The sequence below is a fragment of the Pavona decussata genome, unplaced genomic scaffold (assembly GCF_977016875.1).
Source record: "Pavona decussata unplaced genomic scaffold, jaPavDecu1.1 SCAFFOLD_47, whole genome shotgun sequence".
NCBI lineage: Eukaryota > Metazoa > Cnidaria > Anthozoa > Scleractinia > Agariciidae > Pavona > Pavona decussata.
In genome coordinates, this window is record NW_028145469.1 from 270001 (window position 1) to 295154 (window position 25154).

General features: G+C 38.6%; 1 protein-coding gene, 1 long non-coding RNA gene and 2 pseudogenes across 6 annotated transcripts in view; 2 read left to right on the top strand and 2 right to left on the bottom strand.

Moving 5' to 3' along the window:
* Positions 1 to 11863, bottom strand: part of LOC146482099 (uncharacterized) — a 52559-nt gene extending 40696 nt beyond the window's left edge. For all 4 annotated transcript variants that reach the window (XR_014864164.1, XR_014864163.1, XR_014864165.1 and 1 more), the window contains exons 1-3: positions 11726 to 11863; positions 11477 to 11592; positions 4635 to 4729 (exon numbers count right to left, since the gene is read on the bottom strand). This is a non-coding gene — a long non-coding RNA (uncharacterized LOC146482099). The remainder of the gene's footprint in view (positions 1 to 4634; positions 4730 to 11476; positions 11593 to 11725) is intronic.
* LOC146482091 (P2X purinoceptor 7-like) overlaps positions 1 to 25154 on the top strand; it is a 431550-nt pseudogene that overhangs the window by 130577 nt on the left and 275819 nt on the right.
* On the top strand, positions 17690 to 18959 carry LOC146482103 (uncharacterized; annotated as a pseudogene).
* Positions 20841 to 24876, bottom strand: LOC146482104 (pro-neuregulin-1, membrane-bound isoform-like). 2 transcript variants are annotated; one of them, XM_085107381.1, is made up of 3 exons: positions 24764 to 24876; positions 22002 to 22052; positions 20841 to 21145 (listed from the first exon to the last, which is right to left on the bottom strand). In XM_085107381.1, exons 1-3 carry the CDS (start codon positions 24843 to 24845, stop codon positions 20985 to 20987), a joined length of 294 nt encoding a protein of 97 aa, XP_084963507.1. In that variant the 5' UTR covers positions 24846 to 24876; the 3' UTR covers positions 20841 to 20984. The 2 variants fall into 2 exon arrangements, with proteins under 2 accessions (XP_084963507.1, XP_084963508.1); XM_085107382.1 differs by lacking the exon at positions 24764 to 24876 and adding an exon at positions 23880 to 24052.

The following is a 25154-nucleotide window of genomic DNA, read 5'->3' on the forward strand; positions in this document are numbered from 1 at the left end:
GGATTACTGAAAAGTTAGAAAAAGACAACTCTAACCAATGCAATATCAATATGCATTCTCTCATCTGTTTTATCTACACATTTCATATGACCTGAGTTAGGAGAATTTGTGTAAATATCAAGACACTTTCCCTTTGGTGAGAATTGTCCGCGTTCTTGTATGACCTTTATATTTAATCCCGTAACGACAATGATAATAAGATAATTTTCATCTCCACATGAGGCTTTACAAGGACAATGAAACAAAGAGAAAGAAACAAATTTTCAAAAAGAACATAACAGATTAAAAATTGCAACTGGAAGGAGTTGGACCAACTGTCTATTGCCTGATTTCATACCGTGGGGGTCTGGGTACAAGTCTGTGTATTATGGGATACGGGAATCGTCCGTCACGTCCGGCGTTCCATACATTTCTTTGTAAAATTTGGAGTTTTTGACTGGCTGTATCTTTCCTGATATTAGCTTGATTAACACCAAACCCGAGGATGTTTTAACCCTTTCCCGACCAAGAGTGCCATATGGCACAAGATGCAATTATGAGCTCATTATTTGGTCAATTTGTGTGAAATTTGCACAACCAAAAGATCTTTGAAAGATCTATAAATTGAAGGCATAAAATCATGCCCCCATCCTATATGAGACTTGATTTATCACCCCTCAAACTTTTGGATTTTTTTTCCTTTGTACGTTAAGGGTCCAGTTGATATCTTACAACAAGCAATGCACTGAGACCTGTACATTAAGCTATAGTTTAGGGGGATACCCAGTATGTACAATGAATAAGAAAATTTTCAAAGTTTTTCTTCTTTCGTTTTGGACTTTTCTCACTCCAATATGTGACCTCCTCCATCTCTGTTGGCGTGATTTATAGCACACTCCAGAAAATACCTTTTAAATGGTATATCACATGTAGTCTCCCAGTTCATAGTTAGCGATTTAGAAAAATTCGCCATTTCCCTCGGACGGGAAAGGGTTAAAGTTCGGTGTGCCCTTTCTGGCTATGTGGGTGTTGAGTCCCATATCCCATGATACACAGACTCATACCCAGATCCCCACGGTACGAAATCAGGCAATTGACAAGCGCAGCCAAGGAGTTGAACTCAGGGCTACTGAGAAACAACTCCAACTACCAGTAAGAGAGGGACTTGAACCACGACCTCCAGTTTGCAAGTCTGATGCCCTAACTAGCTGCCTCCCACTCTGCAAATGTGCCTGCCTGCCTGCCTTAAACAGTGACATGATAAGGATAAATGTGACCTGGAAAGCAAAAACAGACACGAACGCTTTACCGTTTAACGGAAAAATCTGTTTATAGCCGTTTGACGTCCGTTTAAACGGATCACACAAGCGTTTAAACGCTTTTCTTATCCGTTTACTAAACTCTCGCATCCGTTTAACGATTTTGGTAAAACGTTTTAATGCCTTTCTAAACCGTTTAAAAAAAGGGCATCCTTTTAACATTTTGGACAAACCGTTTGTTATCCGTTTAACGTTTTGGACAAACCGTTTGTTATCCGCTTAATGTTTTGGACAAAACGTTTGTTATCAGTTTGACGTTTTGGACAAAACGTTTCCTATCCTTTTAAAAGAATCTAGTATCCGTTCAACGTTTTAAGCAAACCGTTTGTTAAATGGTTAGTTTTTCCCCTTAAGGTAAATTACACGCTCACAACTCTCAACCAATCGTTCAAATAACCAAGCTCGTCGTCAGAGTAAACAAGCAGCCATATCGTAGCTGCAAACACAACGTATTAATTACCAATTTCTGCCGACAATAATTATTATTGTTGCATCTGCATTTTCGTGCTCAAGGCGCGGAAAGAAGTTTCAAGATTCTCTAATAGGGAATTTTACGGAAACGATAAAGATTTCCACGATATACCGGGAACTTCTCGGTTATATAAATTATTGTGAGCATCAGTCACTTTTGTTAATAGTAAACAATTTAAATTTTATTCACATAGCGTCTGCGGCATGACGCGGCAAGTTTACAGAAAGTCGTATCTCCGATTCTACAAGCCTAATAAAGATGGTTTAACCAGCAAAAAAGTATTCTGTTGAAGCCCGCGTGTTGAAGGCACAATTTGTGGAAACGATTTCCACGATGTGTCGGTTGCAGTTACTGCGAGTGTATTTGTCAGCTTTTTGGTATAAAACTTTCACAGGCTGGCGCATGCTTTATTTACATGTCACTCTTAACACGTTAACACGCAATTGACGACGAAGTTGTTCGCTCGTGCATTACCCCTCGGAAGTTCTTGGCGGTGAAAAATGTGCTACAAAAAGAACATGAGCGACACAAATGCGCGCTTAAGCTATTACCGTATTTCTTCTCTTCAACGGAACTGGGTAACAGCAACACCGATGGAACCCACAACAAACTCCCTTTAGATAGCAAAAGGCTTAATTCATTAAAGGTGCTCGTTTTTAGTCGCTTTCCTTTGGAATCTGCGGTGGAAAAGGAAAAGACCTGGAAGTGCATCAAAGGAAAGATTAATGCTAAATGTCGACTCAACAAACACATTCAAAAGCAAGCTGGCGAAAATAGGGAAAGCTAAGACAATTCTATTGTATTAGGCTTAAGGTTTTATATGACAGCGGTCGCTAAATATCTGTTGAAAAGTGTATCTTTTTCTAGTAACTTGTAACAACTGATTAAATTTGTTTATATCAGACTTCTTTCAGCGTGCTGGGTGTGTCTTTACTGGAACAAAAGGGTATTATTTTCTGAGGAAATTCTGCATCAGGGGTATCGTGCATCGGCGGGCAAGTGGCCTGGTTAGCAAGCGTTTCCAGCGAGTGAGCGAAAATCTAGTTTCCGGTTTCTGGCCGCGCGAGAAATAGAGTCGACTCCCGATAATTCGAACCTTCAAGGTAAATTGAAAAAGGTTCGAGTTATCAGGAGTTCGAGTTTATCGAGGGTAAAATTATATAGAAAATGACCTGAAAGGTAAGGAAAATTGCTTCGAGTTAGCGCGAGGTTCAACTTATAGCGAGGTCTAGCGAGGGTTCGAGTTATCACCGAGTTGACTGTAGGTTTTCGCTTGCTAGAAACGCTTGCTACGAAGGCTAGCTGGAAAGATTTTCTATCAACTGGGTCTGTTTAAATGTCGGGCTAAAGTCGAACACGAGATGGATGATTCAAATGGTACTAAGGAAAAGTCAAATGAAAGTCGGACGAAAGCTTTATTAAATTCAAACTTGACTCGGGTTAGATTCAACAAGCTTTCAGATTTATTCAGCGCTTTTCATTAAGTCGTAGTCTTGTTCAAAGTTCAAACGATGACATTTCTTTCATTTGTCGCACACGAGTCCGCTTAAAACACGACCAATGCTCGGCGTAATGTGGAAATTTTCTAACCCTTCAAAATCAGAGTGTTTTGCACGCGATTAAGAAATTGTTGATGTCAGTGACTAAAAGACGGACGTGATCTCTCATCCGTGAAGTCGCATGTTTTCAATGTTATGCAAATTCAAGGCGTCATGCCATGTGTGATTATTTATAGCTATAATAATTTGGCTTTTTATCTACTCCGCTGCTAGCTTGTCCAGAATGAAATGACAGAACTAAATGGTACTTTAAATTTCCATTTAAAAGATTCCAGTATTTACGTATTATAGTGAAATGTATTTTTAGTATTTGACAACAGTCGATCAAAATAGGCCTTATCACGGTTTTCGACGCCATTTTGACGGGTAGGCAAACAGGCTTGAAATAACAGTGTTTGTATGGAAATCCAATGTCAAATAATTTTCATAAAACATAGCTTCTGAAAGATTCATGAATTAGAAACTTTAGGCACTAGGAAAAGGATTTTAAGAACAAAATTGGAGGGATGTAGCTGTGACAGAAAGCGTCCAGTAGTGTTTTGAACTTTCCATACATTTGTCTGTATAGCGAACCAGCCGTGAACTGCTACTAAAAATAGTTCGCGGGAAAAAATACAGGGAGATGTATGGAAAGTTCAAAACACGACTGGACGCTTTCTGTCACAGCTACATCCCTCCAATTTTTTCCTTAAAGTCCTTTTCCTAGTGCCAAAAGTTTCCAATTCATGAATTTTTCAGAAGCGATGTTTTATGAAAATTATTTGACATTGGATTTCCATACAAACACTGTTATTTCAAGCCTGTTTGCCGTCAAAATGGCGTCGAAAACCGTGATAAGGCCTATTATTTGTTTACATTCGTTTCCTTGTGAACTTTTGAAACCGTTTACTTACCGTTTAACGTTTTGAGCTCTCCGTCTATGATCGTTTAACGACTTTCTGTAACCGTTTAACGTTCTCAGCTTTCCGTTAAAAAAATTCTGCAACCGTTTAACGTTTACAGCATTCCGTTTTTGGACTTTGCCCAACCGTTAAACGCTTTTATTTATCTGTTTAAACGGAACTGGAATCCGTTTAAACGCTTGTGGTAACCGTTTACTATCCGTTTAACACCGTTTGCAATCCGTTTTTTTGCCCGTTAAACGGAAAACCGTTAGTGTCCCTTTTCGCTTTCCAGGTCACAAATTAGATGTTGGTCATTATTGGGGACTAAATGGTTAAATGTAAAAGACAGTGCAGCATAAGAAGTCCTCTGCAAACAGGTTTTTCTCGACCTTTCAAACGTAATGTACATCAACTAACTTACCAGAAAATTATACTTTCCACATCTTCACTGCAGCACAGAATGCCACCTAGGCAAGTACCAAAAATGAACTTCAGGATTTTTACACGAACCACTACCTGTAAAGTAAAAAAGAACACTCTTTTTTGTTTTTAAATGTTACATTACTAAACAGAACAGACATACAGTACCGCTCAAAAGTAAGTTACCAGTCTCGTCTCGTTTCTCGCGAGACGAGAATCTCGTATCGCGAGACGAGAATCTCGTATCGAGAGACGAGAGCCTCGTCTCGCGATACGAGAGTCTCGTCTCGCGAGAATCACTGATGCGGAAATTTTGGAATATTTAATACCGAGTTTCTCGCGAGAAGAACTAATGACTGAATTTCTCGCGCACTTGTCTTGTGTTGCTTTTATTTACACTGTATGCCGTTTTTAAAACGGCCTGTGCCAACGGTGGTTGATTCCGTCGACAAGTAAGTTCGCATTATCAGAGCTTATGTGATTCGAAACAATTTTGTCTTCATTCAGTTCAAAGGTTTCGATTCGCGCACAGAGTAAGAGATGATTTATTTCTTCCGTCACTTCGAAGGTTTCGTTTTAGCGAGCTCGCCGACACATCAATTTGCAATTGAAACTTTCCCGCACACACAATTCCTACATAAAAAAATCCCAGCCTTATTAAAGTCAAGTTCTGTGCCTGTATCTATTAAACAGTTTTTTGAAATAATAACCCTGACACTTACAATGTTTTTCAATTTCACTGCGGTTCGAATTTGCATACATGTACATGTATCGTGCTTTGCAAACCGATATTGAATCGAACTTCTTTGCGGTTGCAAAGGCTTTTTCTGCCAAGAAAAAACAAAGTTGTGTATAAAGAAAATCGAAAACAGAAACGTTGTTGAAGAGCTAGCGTAAAATGCGTAGTTCTAGTTCAGAATTGATTTCAGTTTATCGTGCACCGAATTTGCATATCGACAACGCCAAGATGTCAAACGTTACCGCGCCGCGCTTACGGAAATACGTCTGCGTTCGCTGGCTAAAGGAGAGGTGTGTTGTTTATCGATAGCGTAGTTTGCTACAGGTCGCATGATTTAGCGAAGCCAACCGAGGAACATTTTTCCTAAAACAAAGCGGCTTTGGAGATATTTATTACAACATTTGCCCTCGGGGAAAGAAGCTTTTTTTCCGAAGATTTGTTATGTTGATTGCCTTTTATGTTTATGTTATAAACTTATCCCTATTAACGATTAGCAATAACCCGCAAAGTCGTCGCTCGATTGACCCTTACATTTTAGCCCCAACCCTTGGCCACAACCCATTATTGAAAAGTAACAGATAGGTTTTTTAAATGCAAATCACATGTAAGTTTTCGTATATTTGTTTCACGCCTATGTAATACGCAAATAATCTCTAGCGCACGTACAACAGAGGCCGCAACAGTCTAACTGGTCATCACCAGCTCTATAAAGTGTATGTGTTTGTGGGTTTGGTTTTTTTTTTCTAAATCCTTGAGAGAATAAAAGATATAATAACATACACAGCATTTACAATCTCTTCTACACGAAGACGCTTTATTAGGTTCTGCAAATTTATTAGCTCCGATAACCCAACGTGCCACCTCCGAATAAATGCGCAATGACAGATTGATCAGTTCGCTTATCTTTGCAGTTGTCGTTCGCTTACATCGTTGAATCGCTCTGTAATAAATCACAAAGTACAGTGTATATACAAACACATTAAGTCCTGGATCAAGTCGCTTAACAAAGCAAGCTCGATTTTGTTTGCAACCTGGTTCACGATCGATAAGCTTGCGACGAACTCCATAATTCAGCTTGCTGCGTGACAAGGGCGTCCTGCCGTATCAACAACACCGACACTCAACTTGATATTCTCGCGAAACTCTTGCGAGAAAAGTCAAGCCTAAGTAAATGTACTTACAGTTTTTTCACCCTCTCGCGAGACGAGTTTCTCGTCTCTCGAGACGAGAGTCTCGTATCGCGAGACGAGAATCTCGTATCGCGAGACGAGAATCTCGTATCGCGAGACGAGAATCTCGTATCGCGAGACGAGAATCGCGTCTCGCGAGAGGGTGGTAACTTACTTTTGAGCGGTACTGTAATAATAATAATAGTAATAATAATAATAATAATAATAATAATAATAATAATAATGATAATAATAATAAATACGATCTTTTAACAGGGAGCCCACGTCACAAAATGTGATTTTCAGTGAGGCCCTGCATAAATCAAATGTAAGAGTACAAAAAAAAGAAATTACAAATATAGCTATCTAAAAATAAAAAGTAAAAAGGGTAAGATTGATAAAAGAGTCTACATGTTTCTAATAAGACGTCTAAAAACTAAAAAATTGGAAATGTTCCTAATGCCATCTGGGAGAGCGTTCCAGTCATCTACCGCATGTCAAGCCAGGTCAAGCGCACCCCCCTAAATTCTATTAATGGAGCGATTATTTGAAAATTGAACCCGTTAGTCGTTTCAAGAATTCAAATCAAAATTAGATTTCTGATTGGATTACACGAACAATGCATGAAACCAGACAGCCCGCCGGAAAACCCCTCTCAGCATATTCAGAGTGGAAATTTTTTATTTATATATATATAATAGTGGAGTTTCCAAAAATTAGTTTCTCGTGATTTGCAACAATCAACGCATACTGTCAGAAAGAAAATTCATCATTTTTAACCGGGTATGTTGTAAAGAGGGTCCTATTGCTTACGTTTAAGCTCACTAATGATTACCAAATAGACATTTTACGACGTTTACACTTGCGTTTATTCCGTTAGTTATTCAAAAAACTGAAAAAAAAATTTGAAGCGTTTTATCATAATAAGCAGTTCTCTTTTTGGGGTATATGCAAATTAATTTAGCGACAAGTATCCAAACTGAAAAAATGTTCATTTCAGTTGACCTTCAACAACGAACTGACCTTCGGCACATGTGCTGCGCTATTCTTCTCGGTATAAATAATGGACAGTCTGCTGAAACATATACCAAACTTTTTCATATCACAAGGTGGGTAATGTAATACATGAAAGATAAATTGGAATTTTTCAGCTCGATTCATTTGCAAGCACTTGACTTTGTGCTTTTGCCATGCTTTTGCCATGACCAAATTTGCATAATGAATTATATGAACGTGTCAATGACATGCAGGAACCAAACGGTTTGAAAGAACAAGCTGTTTCAAATGTACTGTAGTTTGAATTTTACACGCTATTGCTATTACTGTTAGCGGGTATCAGTGTTCAAATTAAAAGCCAATAAGAATCTAATTTTAATTTGAACATTGATATGCGCTAACAATGAATAAATGAATGCATTCCTTGAAATGACTAATGGGTTCAATTTTCAAATAATCGATCCATTAATAGAATCTAGGGGGGTACGCTTGACCTGGCTTGACTGTAAAGTAAGCAAAAAACAACATAATACAAACCTATAGGGCTACACAAAGAAAAACAGTTCTGAGTGTCTAAAAGAGTTTACAATGACAGATCACAGTGTATGACTACAGTGCAGGTCAGAAATAAGCGAACAATGCACATGCACACACATTTTTTCCACACACGTGAAAAGAAATGCGCATCTTGACACACGCATCTTATGCGTGCATTCACTTTTGTTGTTCAGTAAAAGGACTTTGCTTTGTGTGAAATCGTTTTGCTAAACAAAAGACAAAACATACTCCCAAATACCACTTAACCTTTACTCAAACACATCTTCAAAGAAAATTATCAAAATGGATCACGCATTCCAAAAGAAGACAGAAACATGTCATACAGAAAATTAATATCAATGTACAGTGCAGGCCAGAATTAAGCGAACCAAAACATACGCGTAAAACGCGTCTGCTGCGGACGCGTATACGCGTCTAAAAATCTGCAGATGCGCGTCCAGTCAGACGCATTAGTATGTATGAGCTAGCTCATTGTTTTCGTATTGTTGATCTTTTATTCTTTTGAATTCCCTGGGAAAGGGTTTGACAAAGTATGACTACACTTGTCGACTTTCTTGTAGAACCGGCTCAGCGCAAGAACAACTCCATGTTGCTGAGCGCATGGAGGAACTTAAAAAAAAAAAACTTGTCGCGAGTCTTACTCTATTTTGCGAAAGGAAACGAAATGATGAATAAAATCTGTAGAATTGAAGATATCAAGACTACAACAGTCAGACTTCTGTGTGTGACAAGCTAAAAGAGGAATAAAACGCCGGGAATGCAGTGTTTCTAAATTTAAAGATCTGTACTTTGCGAAACCAGCTCTGCGTACGTAGACCGTGAAAGGATTTATTAACTTGTTTGTTTATATTTCTAAAGGCTATTCTTATGTATTCCTTGCCGCAATGATGATTCGGGTAGTTCAAGAATAATACAGTATTTGTGGGTAACTCATATAGAGTAAACAAATAAATTACGACCCGGAATAAAATCAGTCAGTCCACCAAATGATTTTCAACAGACTTCGCTCCTCTCGCGCGCTTCGGTTCAGATTTACTGCCTTACCGTGAACTTTCCCTCATTCTACCTCAAGCATTTACTATCTCCGGCCGCAAAATGTAATCGTTCAGTTGACTTTACAGATCCAAGGCAATTCTGTTGGTTAAAGGCTTAAAGTAAAATAGGAAACTTCAATTTTGCAAAATTTCATCCGGGTCCAGTGTGAGCGATAAGATCGATTCCCCGGAACAAACCTAAACGTAAAACACTGAGAGTCTACTGAGTACCGCAACGCTTGATGCATTTCTATATTTACGTTCACTTGGATAAAGCCATAATAGCAACTTTTGCAAGATTGAAAGCTTCTTCTAACGTTGTAAAACACTGACAGAAGCCGTCATTTCGACGTAGAAAGAAATTGCCACGCTGATAACATCGGGAAGATTTCAGTCACGTGCTAGGCAACCAAATTCCTGCACATGGGTCAAGTTTCATTCGTCAACAACACGATGCACGGAGGTTCTTGTAACGAAAACTGGATGCTTTTTTATTCAATCAACACAGGAGCCACAGTGCCTTTCCAATTAAAGCCAACTTGTGCCATTTTCACCCCTTCAAAGAAACCTCGAAACACTCTCTTTCGAGTCACAATGTGCGTGTAATTTTTGAAATAACTGGAGGCATAACTCGAAACACTCACCTATCATTTACGAGTTCGCGCAAAGAGCGCTTTGATTTCGAACTTGTAAGTAGTATTCGACTAATTAGCGTAGATTTATATTTCCTATAACATACGGTGAATATTCAATATCGGCTGGGGGTGGTTTTTAAAGCCGCCAGTATTTACGAAGCGGATAAGATTCGAAATATGATAGCTGTAGTTCGCTGATTTCATAAAATGCTAATTTTGTGCTTGTCGGTAACCCGTTGAAGTCTTTTGTTTTGTTTGACAATACCACACAAAGAGAACTTACGGCGATGAATAACAATGGCAAAAACGCGCACATTTAGACGCGTCTAAAAATACGCGCATACGCGTTTTTGCTGCGTATAAAACGCGTCTGCGTAGTTCGCTTAATTCTGGCCTGCACTGTATCTGCTATTCCCTGATCAACCATGCATGGTTGTCAACAAGCATGTTCTAATTTTTCTCACGCTGCTCAATAAACTTGTCATACAGCGGCAAACATGGACCTGTCAGAGGGTCCAATGATCCTTTGAAAAGCGCCGGTAATAAATGTGAACAAGAACATTCTTTGCTTCCTTATGTCAAACATTTCAGACACCCTTTTCTTTCACTCGGACATCAAACAGCGATCAAGTCCCACAGCATGCTTGCATGTTGTTTTCATTAAATAAAACTTGATCCAAGTCATTCTGGTTGTCTAGCATGTTACATAGATATGATAAGATGCAGTGTTTCATAGAAGTCCGCATGTCTTTCCTTCACTGTCAAAAAGCAAGGTTTCTATCACAGCTTCTCATTGGAGTTGACTTTTTTAAAAACAAATCTTTATTGGCATGCAACACAAAGGACAACATCAGTAACTAAAATAATTATGTGAAAACAATCAAAGTAAGAACTGACAGGCATTGATCGTAAAATAAAATAACAACAAAAAAAAGATGAGGGAGCAATGTGTTAAAGATGACTTTAATTTTCGAAAATGTTGAATGTTTTGCAGGTGATCTTGTTTTATTAAAGTCACTCATAATGAGAAATTTATGGGAAGTGTAATCTGGCTGCTGATGGCCATTCCTGTGGCATAAAATGTTGCAAAATCCAGGAAATGTACAAAAATCTGACAAGAAAATATTAAGCAAGTTTATTTATTTACCATTTAAGTCTTCACTCTTAAGGTTGAGAGCCTTTTCTTGTGTAGATTGTGTCACAAAGTTTTACGGCAAGTTCAGTGACATGCTGATTCTACAAGGCATAGCAAGGCTACTATAACTAGAAGCTGCCGCATTTTTAGGGAGTCCGTGTTACATGAACACTCCTTTTATTTTACATGTACACGTTTTAGACCTGCACTGTATGTGAACTTAAAACAGCATCATGGTCTCATGGGTTGGGTTGAATTTTGCCTTGACTGCCACAACTTGTTTGCAGGTCGCCTACAAATCATTCGCAAAACATTGTCAATTAATTTAGTGATCAAAATTAGCGAATAAATCAGACAACGTTCGCTGCAAAAGAAATGCCAAATCTGGACTCTCTGACTGACTATCAGCAGATGATAGAACTGTTCACTAACAATGCGGCGAACGTGTTGACTTTATAACTGAATTGTTACTTGCAGAGGATTGTCGGACAGTTTATTACAAAGAACAGCACCACTAAAGGTAGCGGCTGTTAATAATTAAGCCTTACAGATGCCACAAAGGTCAACTCCCCTTTACCTTTTAGTCTCCTTTGAGTTGCCGCATGCAACGGGTTTCAGTAGTTGCAGACTGTTCCTGGTTTTCAGTAAAGGAGAACTTTATTATGAAGACTCCAAGAGGCACTGTTTCGGTCGCTGAAAAGGAAATCACTTGAGTAAGCGCGTGTAATAGGCAAAATTTCTGATACATTTTTGTCGTTCGCAGAAAGCTTCGAATTTCATGTCACGGTGATAAACGAAATTTGTCGATTCCGTACAAGGAACTCACCCATTAGAAGACTTTTTACTCGCTGATAATCTTCCCTTACTTCCATCTGTAAGTTTTGAAAAGAGCAGCGAAAGGGAAGGGCGAAAAACACGAACGAAATCCTCTCACCGTTCGCTACATACCTCACCTACCTCGCACATGACAGAAATGACACGCGCAATCGATCATCAACCGCGCACTGAGGGTTTCTGGTGACAAACCGCTGACCAAAAGAGCCCCAGGACGCTTGCTAGTAATTGGGGGTGGAAAATTGTAAAACGATCACGCAATGGAAAACTAAAGTTTCAAAAAACTCGTTTTATTGTGGGTTTCACTCAAACTTAAATCATGCATCGTCAAGAATAACATGCAAAAGCAACTTGCTATAATATCAGAAAACTCCCTCAGCCTCCGCTTCATAAATGTTTTTGAGGATTTCTTTCGTGTTTCCAGACAACAGACGGCTACAAATTCTAAGCTATTTCGATAACAATGTAGACTAAGATCTAAGAGAAACGTACGTTTCCAAATAATTTTTCCTAATTTGGCGATTTTTAGAATGTGTCTTATTCTTCGTGCATTGTAAAGACATTCGCAAAAGCCCGTAAAGTTTAGTGTGATGCAGCTGTCGTTTAACCAATCGGCTGATATATGAGGAGAAACAATGTCGGTCTTCAAATAAAACAAAAAACTTTCTCTTTTTTTCTGAAACACCGGTTGCGTTTGAAAGTTTCTCTTGTTTTCAAATCAGTGCTCCAAATAAAATTCGTTACCTTTAATTCTTCATCGTTTTATGTCTCTCTCTTCGATCTCCGGTAATATAAAATAGTCTCTAATTTACTCTTTTTGTTCAACAGAATAAACGTTAGTACAAAGTTGGTCGTTCAAAGGCGCCTTTTAACCTAGAATAACACGTCCGGTATTTCTTTACAAAAACCATCAGTACAGTAGCACTTTTTCTCAGCTCCGTACCATCTTTTTCTTTGTAATGTAAACAGCCCTTTAGTTCATATTTATTTATAGTCGAAAAGTGTTGTTCCAGGTGTAGACTTGTTTACGGAAATTTCAAGCTGAAGCAGAAGAAAAGTGCAAAAAGATCGTAGGCTCACATGTATAAACACTTTATCCGACCGGCGAACTTTTGTGAAATATTTGTCCCGTTCTCTTCAGTGCGTTCCAGGTCAGTTCCCAAAATATTCTAGACTGAGCGTCCTTAGTTCCGAAACTGTAAGCTGATTAAGCTAATATATACTTTTGGAAAGTGCTTGATTTTTTTTTCCTTTTATTATTATTTTTATTATTTTTTATAGTTTTTTATTTTTTGTTTTTATTATTTCATTTGCTTCATATATTATACTGTCAATCAATTTAATTTTACGTAGTTCCGCTATTGCGCAAATATTTGTTATATAAGCGTATGACCCAATGTAAATTTTCATTGTACCTGAAGAAGGCTGCTTTGGCCAGCCGAAATATAGTAACCTTTAAACCGTACTTCTACGTTGTATCGGTCTCTGCTTCTTTTATCATTTGTATTTGTTAAGCCGATTAGATCAACAATTGATCCAAAGTATACCAGCAGGATTATCGTCCACGGTTGTTGCTTAGACTTTAATTGATTGTCAGCCTATTCATTCTTCGCTTTCATCGGCACTTGGGGGATTTTTTTCTAAAGTACCTTAAAAATTCAGAATCAATCTTTTTTCAAGACCTGAAGACAAAATCGAAAAAAGGGACATACAGATGTAGTGTACAAAATTAATTATTTGAGATGCGACTTTGTCTGCTACAGACAAACCGGAAAAGCCATAAAAACCAGGATCTCCGAACAAAAAGGTGCGATTCAGACTTTTGATTTGATGCCAAAGATTGCTCAAAACGTACACGAGCACGATCACATCTTAGACTTGACAATGTTAAAACAGTTGACAGAGCCAATAATTATGAAAAAAAGACGGTACTTTGAAGCGTAGCACTCCACCAGGGACCCGAATAAAGAGGAACCAACGATCACCTCCTTTTGTCAACTCGCTGCCTCTCGTACACCTTTTTATATTTGCATAATTACGGACCGTATTTATATTTTTAGCGCCACTATTTTAATTTCATCATACCGATGAAGATCGAAGACTTTTGATAGAAACGTCAAACAACTTATAACGTTCGTTGTTCAAACGTATTTTTGCCAGCTTTAAATCTTTTTAGTCTTAGTTTTATCAATAATGCATTTGCCATGCATACAGTTTATCGGTCTTTCGCCTATTAAAACACAACAGAATCAAATCGGTCGACGCCTTCAGTTTCACATTAGCGAAATAAAGGGGTTCTTAAGAAACAATTAACAAATAGCAAGGGCTCACAGTTCTTTTTTTTAAATTACGGAATGAAGAGAAAAGGAGCGGACATAAAGTTTTCAGAGCGACTTTTTATTGGTTCAGTCATCCAACAAGAAAGCAGACAGCATTTATATTCATCTTCCTCTGCCTTTTGACAGGCATATGCATTCTGTCTTTGCTCGTGAATCTTCAAATGTCCTGGTAAACGTCGTCGATGTGCTGTGCAGCGGACGTTAAACTTATCCGGTTTCCAGTCAAGCAAAGCAAGGTTAGTACAGCAAATTTTATATTTGATGGCATCAGCCTCATCCCTGGAGTGGCGAAGCTTTACATTTTAAAGGGTCACCTACACTCTTTTCTTTTCATAAGAATATTGTTTTTCTGACCGAGGCTGAATATTCTTATTTTTCTGCCTAAGTTAGGCTGAAAATGTTCTTGTGAATATTCTCAGTAGATTATAGCGTATGACATTCTCGTTTTAGAATGTACTGGGGATCTGTATCGAACTGTCATTAGCATCGAACATTTGGCCAGTGCAGGTTTTTATCGATTTATCGCCTAGTTTTGCCGTTTAGAGAAAGGAAGAATTTTATAGTTAAGTTGAAAACATATAACTGTATTGTATTGAAAAATTGATAGCTCACAAAATTATTTTCTTTTCAAAATCTGACTCGATATTCTTATAAAATAAATTCTCATAAAAAAAGAGTGTATTTGTAGTTATCACTTTGAATGGCCAAAAACATATTTGAGTCGATGAAAGCGTTAAAATAATTGTTCAGTTTTGCTAACAATAGCACACAGAACCAAGTATTGATTATCGTTGGGCTGCAGATGGCCAGGATCGTAATGAACTGCAAATTGAAAAATAAACTGACCAATTGTTTAAAGTCACGTTCGAGATCTTCTCGTGTACTTTGAAGAAATCGCTAAAAAAACTGATTGTCGTTTGTTCTTAATATTTTTCACTTAATATTTTCTGGTCGGTCGTCTAAGAACAATTTAATGTTAGAGAAAAGATATCTTGCAAAATATTTGCGCAGGTTTTTTTTTTTTTTAGCTATACAAGGTTCATGCAAATATCTAAAATTTCCAACGCGAGAACGTTGGCGATCACAGCCGATTTCAGCTCAGTGCCGTGTATGGCACCAGATTTGTTAGACATGAATTCGCGATTAATTCGACCATTCCGATTACCTCTTGATCATTCGGCCGGGTGAAGGAGATTCATTCTACCATGAGCCCATAGCATAAATAACTGCTTTGTGAAAATGAAAATTTTTAAAAAAAAGCCTTGCGAAAAGAAAAGAAGAATTTTTTATCGGAAACTAGTAACTCTATGCACTAAATACAGACATTATACTAAAGAAAGCAATTTTTTTTCTTACTAGGTTCAATCAAAGAGCCATCAAAAATATGTGTTTTGTTTCATCGTGATTGCTACTGAAACAGTCGAACAAATTAAATAACCCCAAGGAATGAAACGAAATGCTGATCTTGCCAAAAGCAAAGGAGGACGAAAAAAAATCTTAGTCCTCCCATGGACAGTTTCACCTGTCGGGTGCTCTAATCAACTGAGCTACTGAGAACTCGCGGCGAGTTAGACCATTTACTGTATAGTGCCCTGCCAGGATCAGCACTGACGAAAGCTGTCATGTGGTGGTAATGAAGGTTAATAGCAATAAATTTAATCAAAAAACATTGCGAAACATATTACTTAAAATCATTAAAAAAAATGGCTATCAAGACTGGCTGCCTCGTAGAGCAAGTATGATGACTAAGGTTACGTACAGCCTCCGAACCGCATAAGCAGCCACTTGATCTTAAATGGAAGACTAATTCTGACTGTGCTACTATCATCGTTTCTTTCTATTTATTATTATTATTATTATTATTATTATTATTATTATTATTGTTATTATTATTATCATTATTAGCTCGTTAGCTTGATGACTTAACCAATCATTAGCCGGATACTATTTCGAGCGAATCACAACTCAGGTTATCAAATGGACTTGCATCAATTGTTCTGATTGACAGTGGTTTGTTAATCTAATTTTGCTTTGAAAATGCCATAATTTATTGGAATTTAAGCTCATTGTTATTTACCGTGGCCACTTTCACACTCGAGAAAGTCTTTTAAGTAAATTTCTCTTCATCGAATTTTTGCTTACCTTCAAGAAAAAAGTTGTATCCGCCATATAATGGTACATGTTCACCACAAAAATAATATTATAAGTGGTCCTTGAACAGTGTCAGAAGCTTTGTAAACTCAAATAAAAAGAAATAAACAACACCATCCAACGTCGCATGTTCATTCACAGAAGTAAAATTTTGATCTGGGCGCGCCGTGCTTCCATGCTTACGTGACAGTCTTTGAGCCAATCAGAAACCGTCATTTTGAGACGGCAATACGACTTTATATTGACGTCTCAGCGCAATAGGAAGATCCCCAGGATCGCGATAATTCAATGTGTTCAGGCTTTATCGCAACGTATAACTACGTTAGGTGTGAACTTTCACAATATACGTATATCGATGCCTTTTTTTTCGCCTTTTTTTCTCAGTCGGAGAATTTGGGATCGGAATGGGGAGGGGGGGAGAGAGTAAGTTCGATTACTAGAATCAAATGGTTTGATTATGGAAATCTATTCTGAATCTGATCCGTCAACATTCTATTCAAGGTTGATTACTCATTTTCATTGTCTCTTATGGGACTCTCAGTTTGTGATACCGTAAAACAGGCAATAGAACGTGGAAAGGGGTAAACGCGCAAGAAAACAGGAGTTACAGTAGTTATCAAGTCCTTTTTCACTCGAATCCTTGTTGTTGCGTTGACCTTCATTCACCATGTGACAACATGAAAGAGTTTGAGTGCCTCTTTGTGCAACATTTACCGGCGAATTCCCTCAAATTGCTGGGCAAGCAGGGATAGGTCAGTGGTGTAATCATCCCGGTAAGGAGGCCTACAGACCTGACGGGGATGCTTGTCTAAGCTTCTAGGGGATAACACTTCTGGTTTGGTGCCGACTACGGCGATGAAAACGACTACCTCTAGGGTTATTTTGATACAAGGGTAAGTGTAAGGCAAACGAAATTTGCGAGGGGACGTAACTACTTGTTAGAACGGGTACCTCAAAGGGGTTGTAAAGAACTTAAATCACGCCCACGAAACGAAATTCTGGTACTTCCTCACTGGTCACTTATATACCCGACTCCCATGGGGAGATGTTCAATGGTTCTCGCTCTCGTCTTAAGGGTTTTCTCTCGATTCGTCGATTTTCACCCATTCAAAATCCTAATTGAGGTTAGGACCGGTTATCCGCTATCCACACAGATGGCTTTTTCCAGGTTCTAAAAATAGCGCAAAAATAAAACGCTTTCGAGCTTTCGGTGTTTCAGCGTTTCCACCTCGAATAGACCTCAAACGGTCCAAGCTCGCCCCCTCTCTACCACTTCAAGTGATAATGGGCGATCTTACCTGAAATTCCAACCAGACGGCGATAGGTTTGTTATTCGTTCAATATCTGGTTACAAGTGTTAAATATAATGCGTTTCTTTCCTTTTCTAGGTTTTAGTGTATCCGTTCATTGATGAAGCAAAGCGATGGCATTTGAAAATTCAAGCTTAAGAAAAAAGTAGCAGTAGCCTAATGGAGAAAGAAATATCTTTTGGAATAAGAGTGTTCTTGGGTGTCTTCATCACCGTCTTAGCCATTGTTGGAATTTTTGGTAACACGATTGTTATCACGGTATTGAGAGTAAAGAACAACTTCATGAGAAAAAGAACCAGTTTGATTCTGACCAGCCTTGCTGCTGTAGATCTCCTTGGCAGCATGGTAGACATACCACTGGCCTTCAGCACTATGATCATAGCCTCTTCTGATGATCATCTGTATAACTTGTCTTTGGCCCAGCAAGTCCTTGGTCCATGTCTCTTCTGGGGGTACATCACTTGCTTTTTTGTTCTCAGCGTTGACAGGAATGATTCCATAAGAAAAGCTTCTAATCGGCAACAGTTGCTAACATCAAAGCGAATTGTGATGGTGCTGATTATCGCAACAGTATTCGCTGTGGGAATGGCGGTATTCTTCTTTCTCAAAACAGAATACCCAAACCCCCTCCTCCCACGCCAGTCGGCTTCCATACAGTTAACAGCAGTGCGTGGTGCTCTATTTTTGTTATTTGTGATTGCCATATTCTCGAATATTTATCTTGATATACGAGTAATAAAAACTAGTTAGGGAGCATTCCGAGAACATAACTTCTGCATCTCAGAAACAAAGAAACCATTGGCAGACTAAGGAAAGGGCTATTTCCTGGACAATAATCCAAGTTATCCTGGTCGTGTCTTTTTCGTATGTTCCCTACATTGTTGCTTCGATCATTTATACCCATAATAACGTACATTCACTCGATGCTATCGCCATATGTCGGTCGCTGACATATCTTAAGTACGCGGTCAATGCGTTCATCTTCACTAGGCTCGATGGAAGGTTTCTAACGGTCTTTTTTAACATACTGCGATGCAACAGTGCCAACAGAAGTAACAAAATTTGCGCGAAACCCTCAGCGCCAAGAGTTCTTGACAACATGCACCAAGTCGAAGGGGATCCTCAAGGTGAAAAAGTCAACGATGAACTGCCCTTTAACTCAAAGGCTTCGAGTGGAAATTTAACATGCGCAACAGCTTCGAGACGTCAAATTTTATCGGTTAGCGAGGGCAATAGAAACAGACAAAGGACACAGTTGACAATCACGGCCCTCCCTTTGCCAATCATAACGATAACATCTCCCAATGGGAAGACGTCGATCTTAAAAGGGAAAAAGGGCAAGACATCTGGCGTCCCAAAAGGAAAAAAAAGTTTCCCGCGAAACAACTACAAAACGTCTGTCCCTGAACGACCAAAAACTGTGTAATTGAGAGTCAGGGAATCGAGTAGAAAATAACTGTTGTAATAATCAGTAACTATTGAGCTATGAATAAGGGGTGGTCATTATAGCGGGTGTTTAATTCAGTGATAGCCAGGAAGGAACTTATTGTTGTAACTATAGATTTCAGGAAATATATTAATATTTTTAGGATTGCGAAGATTTGCAAAGACATTTTGAAGGGGATATCGGAATATAGCACCAATACCGCGATGTATTTAACAATTATTCCACGAGCGTGCGTTGGATATGAGATGGCAGACAGCCAACGAGGCGTGTAGTTGGCTGTAATCATCTCACATCCAACAAGCATGAGTGGAATAATTGTTATATTAGAATCAATCAAGAAATATTGCTAGATCTTGCTTATTTCAGTTTGCAAGAACAACCAGAAAGCAGTTTAATGGCCTCTTTTTCTTGGGCATGGTATAATGGCTAGTATACCGTCCATGGCCGCTAAGCCAATGAAATTCCTGGAATTGCATTCCAGTTTTTAATAAGTACTATAGATGCTACGGGAGAACTTGTTGTCCCTTAGGACATCTCTTTGTTTCGGACAGTTTTCTTGGTGTCGGCAAAATCCTGATATATTCAAAGAAAGATTTTGGTGGTTGTTTGTATCCGATCGAGTAGAAGGCATCTTCTCATCCACTACTCATTAATTTGATGTTTATTGTCAAATGTCATTTAATGATTTCGGTCTAACTATGGTATATACCGAGCACTTGAATTTTGCAGATTATATAGATAGACATATTGCCTTGAAATATCAGTGCGCTCAAGGAAAGACACATTGCTTTTTCTTTTTGATTTTTTCATCGTTATAGTTAATTTTTCTCTTGATTTTCTACTGCCTCGGTTAAAAGTTTTGTCTGGCTACAGGCCTGGAGAGGTATATGCAACATAACAGTTTCCAATGGGCTAAAGATATGTGACTATACGATTTCCAGTGAGCTGTAGACACCCCTTACAGGATTACGGGTTTCTTATTTTATAACCTAACAAACACGTTTATAGGCTAATAAAACTGATTCAATAGACCAACGTAGACTCATGGTCAGTGTAGAAAAATTCCTGAGTGGATAGACTGAAAGAATCTCTAAGGCGCCGTTTCTGAAGTGTTTTTGACAATAACTATTGTGCAATGTAAACTTAACAAAAGACGAAACTTTTTGAAATCATTGCTCTTTTAAATCCGGATAGTTCTTACTGATTTTGTACAAATAAAACATTAGCGTCCACATAATGTCACTTTCAAACTCAGTCTCTCTTTTTTCACTACAACAGTCGATGGAATCAACGAAATAGGTGTCTATGGTTCTAGTCGGCTTCGAGCACAGTTCCGATCTTTGAATGGTCTCTTCATTTTCTCTGGTTGCCTTTAAGACAACGAAAGATCTAGAATTTGGTGTCTCTAAATGAGTTAGATTCCTTAAAATGATATTGTGCTCAAGTTTTACAAAAGTGCGCAGTAACCTTAAGCCTTTCATACTTCATGCAATATTTCTAATTTCTTTTCAGTGGAAAAGTGTGGTGCATGTTTCTTCTTACGGATTTCGTGACGTAAACTAACCAAAAGTGTTATTGAAAGTTGATGAGTTAATTGAGAAAATACGTTACTTGAAACTTCTCGTGTGAGCGATCACCTTTTCTCTCATGTTGGGTAGCTGACTACGAGAGGTTCTAGAGGAGCGTTTTCTGAAGGAAGTTATTTCAATCCTTGGTTACAGAGACACCGTTTTCTTGAAGTGTATGTGTGTCTGTGAAGGCGATAGAGGGGGAGGGGGTTAGAGTATTATAAAAGAAGTAAAGACTAGCTTGACTCTAGCGGATATTGCTCTCTATGTCTGCGGCAATCATAGTATCATACTTGGACATTTCTGTTTTATTTCTCCAATAAACACATATCACTAGAAACACATAGAACCCTTCATGGTAACATGCATATAACACAAGTTGGCCTTTGGAGATGATTTCCCTAGGAACAATAATCTCAAGCGATAAATGTGGGATTTATCCCAAGATAGATGGATCTATCGCCCTAAATTGGCACCGGGTGCCACTGAAGCCTTCTCTACAGCTACACGCTATCCTCCTGTGGCCTCCAATTTCAACGGCGAAGCATTCTCCCCCGTTCAGGCACTGGGTTTCGGCTGGCTCGTCCCCAACACAAGCTGAAAAAGTGAAACAAGTGATTCGTTAAACATTATTTCCAGGATACCCGGTCAGTAAAGTGCCTGTCTACATGATTGTCAGCCTGCTTATGATCAGATGCAGTCGTTAACATGTTAAATCTTTACCCTTTTGCCATAAGTAAAATGAAACGTCATTTTGTATCTTAGAACAGAAAAAAGCATATCATAGTAAACAATTCTCTCTCTTCGCATGGATGAACAACCTCAGGATATAGAGGCGTGCACGTGATAAGTGTGGTGTCTTCACAAACGGAGCATACCGTGTGGTCATAACGGTATCACAGATGCCATATTCATACTGTATTTTTAAAAGATCTGTCTTAACACCCAAATTGGGACCGTTTTGGTGAGTGAAATACAATCCCATTTTGGCTTATATGACTCTCCTAGATCAGGGCAAAAATAACTTGATCTCAAGGGTCGAAGTGCACCAAGGACTAAAATGAGTAACAGAGGGGACTGACATAATCTTTGAGAACGTCATTTTGCCTCCAGTTGTGACAGCGATGGCCCGGCGAGGGTTTGGATCATCCTATTGATGACCAGGGCCAAATAAGCACTTTGCGGCTGAAACAGCTCTTTTGAATTTACAGTATAGGCATTTTCTATCTTTGAATAAATAACCCACAAGGCTTTACGTTTAGAAAATTAAAGTAACCCTTTCGGTAACGCCTGGTAAATCCTTCTGCCGTTGTAGAGACAAGGAGCCGAAAAGTTTTGCTTTTTAGATTAAAAAAAATTGAAGAAGAGGCTGTTTGAGATGAATGTAACTGTAACTGAAAAAACGTAAACAAAACAAAACAAAGCAAAATAAAAAAGGCGAGATATAACTTACGTAATTTATGGCTCAGCTGACGCTCATGGATTAATTTCTTGCTGGTGTCAACTATAAAAGGCAATGCCATGCTTGTTAAATAATTATTTGATCTGAATTATTCGCTTAGGTAGAAGCTGCGTATTACTAAATCTATCGAAAATGATAGCAAGGCCTAATTTACAAATTTCCGTCTGATTTGCGTCGCTTCGAAAGCGGTTAATTTCACAATTCAATCTCTGACTATTAGCCTTTCAGGCCGTTCGTTGTATTGCCTTTTGTGTGGTTACAGGTCTACCAAACGATTCATTTGGGTGGAATATCTGTTTGCAGGGCATTACCTGTGAAGAAAAGCCAGAGCGCTACGTTCCCATTAAATGAAATATAACCCTGCCAAGAGCTCTCATAGCAACCGAAAAACTAACCCCTTTTTAATAGAGGGAAAAATGTGAGCGGAATAAGCCCAGTTAGCGCCAACAGCAGCTTGAAAACTCAGAGAAAAAGATTTCCTCTCCTAAAATTTGCCTTTAAATTGGCATAAAACTATCTGAAAATACAGGAGAGAACAGTTAAAGTATTTTACTTAAATGTTCGCGTTGAGTGCCCTGGCTTTTGGGGTGATTTACGGCAAGTATCCAGTTTTTCATGTTGTGAATAATTCTTCTTAAACTCATTACTAATTCATTGAGAGAAAACAAAGAAAATCACTACCGTGATCATGGTTTGGATATTTTGTTCCTAATTACCATAAAATTTTGCCAGCTTTAGCCTTGAATTTCTCCAAGAATTATTGATCATTTGAGAAGCCATATCAGACACTCGAAAGTGTGATTCATCAGATATCCAAACACCGCGAAGTCGTTCAAAAAACTCGACTGCGCCTCGTTTTTTCAATCTACTTCTCAGTGTTTGGATATCTGATGAAACACTCTTTCTCGTGTCTGATATATTACTTGACCGGACGGAAATACGACTGTAAATTGGCAGGTAATTGGTTATAAATCGGAAAATGCATGAAGATATTCACCACCCTGAAACTCTAATGATAACAAAAATTGGCAATAGGATCGTGATATCTCGCGAATATCTCGCAATTACGAACATTGCATGCATAAAACAAACAAAATGCATAATACCTTTCAAGCACCTCAAGAGGCACTTTCACACAAAGGGCAATCAGAAGTTGACGTAGAAATATAAAAAACAAAGGGGGATGAAAGTTGTCCCGGGACGAAGTCAGTGTCCTCACGATTTAAGTAAATGTAAATCTTGCCGGTTGTGTGAATACCCCATGAAAAGTAGAAGTATCAGAAATGAACTAAGACAAACTGCAATATATTGTACAGTGTATGTGACACCAAAAGCTTCCTGAAATAGCAATTTTCTACCACGATTATAGGTATTTGTTGTGTTGTGAAGTGTTAAGATTGAGACAGAACACTGGGTTTCTTCACTTGACGTGATAATTTAACATCTATTTTCATTCACAGAATAGCTCTTTGTCGTGAAGTGCTAAGAAATGAGATAAACTCATTGCCAGGTTTTTTTTGTGTGGCGACCAGAGCAATCAACTGGCTGAACACAGTGCGAGCTCGATCCTTGTTCACGGACACTGAGTTGTTTTGCAGCGGACGTAGGAACAGGTAAATGCTGTTATTACGGAGGGCGCCAGGCCAAAAATTATGTCCGTAAACAAGGTTAAAGGACGAGAAAATCTATGCGTCAGAAGCAAGAAAATTGTCTATTATGTCGAACTGGCAGTACTAAGAGGGTATCGCTAAAACGGGTTCAGCTGTGCTTTGTAACATATTCTCAAAGCGAACATCTCGCTAAGATCCAGACGGACAACCGACATTTCTAAAGAGAACAATGTCACTGACTAAATACAACTTAAGATACCTTTGAACAGAGCATATGTGACGCCAACCAGAAAGCACAGTAGGATTAGAGTAGCCTTCATTCTTGGTGACGACAGCAGTCAGTTTCTCAGTTTTGATTCTCTATTTTTCCAAGATCCTCAGTCAACAATTTCAGCTGCGAAATGTCGACTCACAACTTACGATAACACAATTTGTTTCACTCAGTTTCCCTAGTTATTGGTTTTAAATATGAAACTTGCATAGATTATGTAGTCTAGGAGAAACCATTTGAAAGGCTTGAAAACAGTTCTTTAGCAAGTTACATTTATAAAATATTGTGGATTTTCCGTGATGAATGCTAAACCATTAAGGGAAAGCCAATTTTCAACAGTTTAAAAGTAACTTTTATTCAAGCATGTATGTACGATCTGAAAGGGCGTAGAACATCACAAATATTCTTGACTTCTAAATGGCTACTGTAAAGTGTAAGGTGCCAAGGCAACGTTTTGTCGATAAACATGTTGATTTCTCTGTCTGTTAGGACAGCAGAATGCACTTTCGTCTTGAATATTTAAAATGTATTTCAACCCATCGAGACGACTGGATTTTGAAAATGTGGAACATCACTTGGTCAATTTCAAGGAAACTGCCTCAATTTTAGTTGAGGAACTCTGCGCCATGTGACGTAGTCTGGCCTTATGCAGAAGAGCTAAACTAATTAAAACTAGAATATACAAAGCCATTGGATACATCTTGCTGTGTTATGAACGCGCTCTGGTTGGTTAAGCAACTCTAGGTAATATTCTTGGCATTATTCACGGATTTCACTCGCAAGTTTATGTATATTTCTCCACCTTGTTACGATTAAAGTGACTCATTGGGGCTACTTATCCATTGGTTTGTGGAGAAACTCATTCCGAATACCTGGCGTGGTGTGTTTAAGGCTGCCCTTCGTAACTTCTATCGTGAGAATAGATATCGTCGTCTCGCCCGTTAACGTGAACATGAACGTGAACGTAAATTCAGTACCACCAAACCCTGTCCTACCAACTTACTTTGATTCACCTGGCTGTCGCTTTATTTTGGTAGATATCGTAAACGTCCAGCATTAGCCAACACTACTTCAGTGAATAGTTGTCAATTAGTACTGAGCAGTCATTGTTGCTAATCAGTATTGAAAAGACAAACACCGTTTCTAATGTGAGTGCGAGATTCTGATTGGCTCAGTGCTGTACATTGAACAATTTACCTGGGAGCGCGTGCGCTGGATCTGAGATGATACAAATGTAGTTAGCGAACTCAGCGCTACGCTCTT